The following is a 6,297-nucleotide window of genomic DNA, read 5'->3' on the forward strand; positions in this document are numbered from 1 at the left end:
TTTATATTCGGGTTAGTACTCCTTTAAGGCGACGATAAGGTAAATTTATTAACGTGTGTAAAGTGTAATCAGAGTGGGTGTGAACGGTCAGGTTTAGATGGAAGAAAGCTGCTTTCCGGCGCGGCATTGCAGTGCACACGACGTGCAGCAGCGGCAGCGTGCGCGAAGAAAATGTCACGGAAACGCAATAGCGCATTCATAAATGTAGCCAGATTATTTTCTACGCCATAAGAAAAGAAACCAGTAATTTGCTTGACCTCCGCACCAGAACGTGGGGTAGCTTTTAATGCTGCCGCTCTACCGAAAAAGTTACGGCAGAACAGGTAAAAAAGGCAGGCGTCTATGTAAACAATACCAAACCAAACATATTTCGCTATTACAGCTTGTGGCGGTATTCTGGAAAAAAAGATAGATGCAGAAAATATTTTCGCGGAGAGTTCGCGGAGGTTGTTACACTATACCCGCAAACTTAATCTCATCTGCTCACCTACCTTTCTGTCTCCCCATTGTGCGCTTGCCTTCTCTTCGAATCCAGTCAGCTACTCATATGACCATCGGTTATCTTGCCTACGCGCAACATGCCCTACCCATGTCCATTTCTTCTGCTTGATTTCAACTAAGATGCCATTAACACCCGTTTGTTCCCTGGCCCACTGTGCTCTCTTCTTGTCCCTTAAGGTTACACCTATCATTGTCCTTTCCATTGCTTGCTGCGTCATCCTGAGTTTAAGCTGAACCCTCTTTGTAAGCCTCCAGGTTTCTGCTCCGTAGGTAAGTACCGGTGAGACGCAGCTGTTATATACCTTCCTGTTGAGTGACAGTGGTAAGCTACCATTCATGATTTGAGAGAGCTTGACGAATGTGCTCCATCCCATGCTTATTCCCCAGGACAGTTAATGAATGAAAATTAATTGATGGAGTTCACTGAAAACTTGCGGGCAGCTGGTATCGTTGCGGCATTTGGTGGAGCAGATCTCATCTACGAGGATCTGTCTACGTGACCTCAGAGATCTGCTTAGGTAACACATGAACACCGACGTGTGAGTACTGCAGACAGACACCATAGCCAAGGAAGAGGATCACCTCCGGATTTTTTTGTTCCGATTAATTTTGCTGTCCTTCAATACGGGGCACCACAACTGTTACGCATGAATAAATTCACGGGTACTGGGTCAAGTACGCTTCTTTATTTACAGCTTCAAACAAGGATACATGAGTAGCAAGTTTTCTTTGTCCCTTTAGCCAGCCATCTGACCGTTTTTTGTGTCATAATTGAAGCGTTGAGGGCACAAAGGGCCGCGTACTCTGCTCGACCATGCTACCACCAGCCGTGGCCGCCGTAGCCGCCGCCACCTCCACCACCGCCACCACCACCTCCGCCGCCGCCGTAGCCTCCGTGGTGTTTATGAATCACGTAGTAATGGCCGTGTCCGTGTCCACCTCCGCCACCTCCACCGCCGCCACCACCACCGCCTCCGTAGCCATGGTGGTAATGGTGGCCGGCGTCCACAGTAGACGCAGCCAATACAGCTGTTAGCACCAGCAGACAAACCTGTTTTGAGAGGACACAGCAGAGTGCAACCAGCTTCCAAACATCTTCGCGTAAGACCATGCTAAGTCAGCTGGTATTAGTGGAGAAGCACCTTCTCTGATTATGGCATTTTTCTGGATTTTTTTCAGGAAACCGTTACGTTAGAAAGCAAATACAGATTTCAACTGCTTGAATTTTTTCTACGAACCAAAAGCTAAATGAAAATTGACGGAATCCTCCAAAACGCGACAAAACATCACCTCTAATTGGCGATAATATGCACAGCTTGTTTATGCAACGAACATTGTGATCTCAAACGTGAGTTCATGAGATTATTGCAGTTGAAGACGCACTTTGTTACAGATGTATGTGGAGAGAATACAGGAGACTCATTAGTTAAACCACACCGCGTTTCACTAATGACGAACCTTTACGAAGCCACAGCATTTAGAGAGTTAAGGCGTCATAAAGACATCGACTCTATACAACCTTTGCGATCTGCCTATATGTACTCCAAGTACTAATAAAATAACAATGTGCGGAGATGATGGAGGATGTTTAACGGCGATAACCGTTTTCAGAAAGCGGAGGCAGCTCTGAAGGCATGCTCGCAACATTTGCTATACTTAAAATCTTTTCACATGCGCACTGCATTAGAAAGGGGAACTTCTTTCATATATTTCATCAAGTATGGTATTGCTTAGCAGGCAATACCATCAGTGAAATCACGCTATTTGAACAAGGATGACAACTGCGAAGGGGCCGGAGGTGGAGAGAAGGCACCGAAGATTATCAGGCGCAAGTCCAGATTGCTAGGCTATACTCAGAGAAGTGTATTAGGATATGAAAAGTAAAGCAAGAAATCGAAAATGGAGAAAGGTGCAGTGAGGGTGGAATGTGCGTGCCTCTACATAAACATGCCTGCAATAAGGCAATGTCAAATGCAAATGTGTGGCCTTAGCAGACAAAAATACCACGAAAACATGAAAAGTAGCAGCCGAATATTTCGAAGGTTTAACAGAACACGCACTAGCGCTTCCCAACCGATCCCTAAGGATTGGCAAAAAAGTTAATAAAAATCAATTATACTCCGTGCCATCAGATTCTTATGGAAGGTTGCTGGTGGGTGCGCCCTCCCGCTAAACTTCGCCACCGATAAAATGCACTGCGCTGTTGTTGTTTTTTAAGTAAAAAGGTCCATTGAACTCCGGCACCTGTCCAATCCTATTGCAGTTCCAGCAGTGCAGCAACCTGCATGCATCCTCCCGCGTATTCTTTTTTTCCGCTACTTCTCAATTTTAGTGACACTAGCACTGTAACACTCCTTTCCCTCTTCGAAGAATATCCCGTCAATCACTTATTTGTGCTTATTAAGAATGTTCACAAAACACTCTCGAAAAAAACAGAAATCGGGCGTGCTGGCTCTAGATAAGAGTTATGTTGGATACATATGACATTTAAGCGCAGCTTACCTTAAAATAAGAGCCAAGCAGCCGTCGGAATAATAAATGAAAATTGATGGAGTTCCCTAAATGATCGTGGACGGCTGGTATTGTTGCGACACCTGGCGGAGCACATCTGAACCACGCGCCTCTTTCTGCGTGGCGTCTGAGAGGCGCTTCGGCACTGCGTCGAAACACTAAGTTAAGCCAAGGAAAACACCAAGGCACACGAATGCCGACTTGTGGGCGCCACTTCCAGGCACGTACGTCAATAATTAGGCTCCCCTCCATAGTTTTCCATTGCCATCCTTTTTGCTGACCTTCAATATGCAGTTAGCCAAATGCTCGCCTGGTTCTTACCCATGCCTTCGCTCGCACTGCTGCCTCTATCCCGGTCTTTTCTTTTCGATAGTTGGTAAGTCAACCCGGCAGTATATTTTAGCTGAAGAAGGCCGTATGTTTGGATACAACCGAATAACTTTACTGTGCTAACCCCGTTGAACTGCGGCAATGAAGAAGGACACATCCACTGGCGCCAAGAGCACGCCGCGCGAGAGCAGGACCTCATGGACTACAAGGACGACGCATGGTGCATTTTAAATTCGAGGCTCGAAGCGGCCTATATTTGTCAAAAGCGCGGTGTCGCGCGCATTTTTGAACAATCTGTTGCTCGTCGCCCATCGAAAACAGCAACAACATCAAGCGCGAATGGAAGCTGCTGTCCTCTTCACCGGAGGAGTTAGGCACCCCACGTAAAAACGTTTTAGCAAAGCTTATGATGCAGGTTCCGACAGCCTGCGTTCAACCGCTAGTATAATGATAGAGTGTCCCGATTTGCTCAAGCTGTGTTGTCTCTTAAAAAAAATGTCTAACTGTGACATGTATTCAGGACTAAATTTTATTGCCAGGTAACGACACAAGGTGGTCCAGTGTAAATTAGGCTTGATTTTTGTCATTGGGGTGGAATTTTCATTTTTGTAATAGAAGACACTTTTGTAGATTATGAAATGTTGAGCAAGCATATTCTTTGCTACCTAAGTGGGGTGACTGTCTTATATTATATGACACCTGATTACGCGACAGAGGCAGTGGTGGTGTAGCACCATACATTTTCTATCCGTACAGAACCAGTGATAAATGTCTTCTCCTGCTGAAATACCCGACAAAGAACACTAATTTTTACTGTCTAAACAATGAAACCTGATTAGGCACTCATGTCTGTTTTATGCTCCTCAAGTACAGATGCAGATTATTACTTCTGAATATAATTTTTCACTAAAGAGGATGCTGTGCCTACCTTGAGCATTAGTTTGATGTTTAATATTTAAAGTTATTGCTTATCCAAACTTTACCTCTCTTAAAGTAGGAAATGCCAGAAGCACCCAGAATGGCTTCGCCAGACTAGACAGCAACGTTTCTTTAGTGAAAGGAAAAAAGAGAGATATGGAAGCGTGCTATTCGCGAAATTGAAGCGATGTAAAAAAAATCACAGCATATCCACCGAGTGAATGATGATGAGTGGGCGAAGCTGCGGAGGTTCATCGGTAAACCGTGAATCTTCCGTGAATTCTGCCCAGTACATCATCACCGACGTGAGATCGGGCGCGTTTATACTAAAGGTTCGATGAGTCATCACGACTTGCGGCTCACTTTAATTTGACATGTACGCTGTGAATTTTCATTGTTTAGAAAACCATTGCTTTAGAAAACATATGGCGTCTTTCGTTAAGCAGCTGGCGTCTTTTTGTTTTGCTTTAGAAACATCTGGCGTTCTTGCGTTTTCCTTTTACAAAACACCTGACGTCTTTCGTTGGTTTATTTTATCAATCAACGGCGTTTTGAACAAAATTTGTATTGTTTAATCACGCACAGGAGAAATCTCACCAGGCACTACCTTGGAGGTAAAGAATGGCTGCTAATGGGAATGAGAGACAGAAGAAGTCGGCTTTTAGCTAACGCTGCGAATTTTTTATTGTTCAATAACGCACAGGAAAAATCTCCCACCGGCACCACCTTGGAGGTCAAAGCGTAAGACTGGTTACGCACGACGACTACGACTACGAGGGACGAACGGGTGCCGCCTTAAGGAGCTTCGCCCCTAAAAAAAAACGCGAACTTTAACAAGATGGCTCATTAAATTATTGGAGCCTTACGGTACACCCGGTTAACATCCCCGCCCCTCACTTAATTTCGTGATTCCCATTTGATTCACAGTGGTGACTTTGCTTTAGCTTGTTATTTCCAGCAGTCCCGAAGCGTGAATGCGCTTAAAAAACCCCAAGGAAGATATAGAGCGCCGTATGTATTAAATATGAGTGCTCGGCGTGGCCACGTTGCACAGCTTTACGCTAACTTCCCTTAGTGAACTGCCTATGTTTCATGGCTTATTCGCGTGAACATAAGCGCTAGCAACGACGAAGTAAGTGCCTTCCTTTCTTTTTTTGACCTTTGTATTGCCCAGTTACCATGCGTACATGATTCAAATTGGTAGCTGATTTACTTTTACTACGAAAGCAAAGAAAAAAAAATTACGATGAATTATTATTGACCCAAACTTTAGTTATGAGCAAGCATTGGAGAATGCACGAATCATCGTTCGAGAACTCAGAATTGTTTTCAGCGTAGTTATAATTGTCTTAACAAATACACTTATTTAACTTTGACAGATTGATGGACAACTGAAACGCCGGAAAATATTTCTATTTCTTAGAAAAAGCCACATTTCTTTTACCTTCCGGTACGTGCTTTTTTTTCTTCCCAAAGCCATGCGAAGTGTTCTCTGATTATCCCGTTCATTATTTTGACCAAGGTTGCTTTGTGGTTTAGTAATATACGGTGTGGTGTAGCGTGGGTTGTATTCTACACTCGACGCATTTTGTACATGGTTTTTCCTTTCAACTTTACGAAGCTAGCTGGTTCATGGAGTGGCCATGTTTTACTTAAGCATGTACTGGGGACATTCTTGCCTGGTCATCCTCGCATGCGTGCTATTGGTACAGAATAAATGGCATAAAAAATTTAGTTCAACTCAAAAGGTGTACCCATACGTACCTTAATCTTCATGTCCATGATAGGTACCGTTCGGCGTCTTCAAGATCCAGCTGTAATCAAAGTCACTGGCTGAATGATAGGTACGGCTTGATTTCCATCCTTATATACGATTGAACCGCCAAAGAGCGAGAGCGTATAACTAAACCAGCGCATGTCCGACTACTGAACTGTAAAGAGGCGCCGGCCATTACGTCACATCATTTAGCTGTCGCGTTACGCTCTTCGGTGCGTAACGGACCTTGGAATCAAGCCTTGCGTACGAGTGCGCGTACG

At 44.4% G+C, this 6,297-nt stretch overlaps 1 protein-coding gene across 1 annotated transcript; it reads right to left on the reverse strand.

Moving 5' to 3' along the window:
- Positions 1-1,318: 1,318 nt before the first annotated feature.
- Positions 1,319-6,042, reverse strand: LOC119398818 (uncharacterized). The gene is made up of 2 exons (XM_037665632.1): positions 6,025-6,042; positions 1,319-1,552 (listed from the first exon to the last, which is right to left on the reverse strand). Exons 1-2 carry the CDS (start codon positions 6,040-6,042, stop codon positions 1,319-1,321), a joined length of 252 nt encoding a protein of 83 aa, XP_037521560.1.
- Positions 6,043-6,297: the final 255 nt, after the last annotated feature.

The sequence above is a fragment of the Rhipicephalus sanguineus genome, chromosome 7 (genome assembly GCF_013339695.2).
Source record: "Rhipicephalus sanguineus isolate Rsan-2018 chromosome 7, BIME_Rsan_1.4, whole genome shotgun sequence".
Lineage (NCBI taxonomy): Eukaryota > Metazoa > Arthropoda > Arachnida > Ixodida > Ixodidae > Rhipicephalus > Rhipicephalus sanguineus.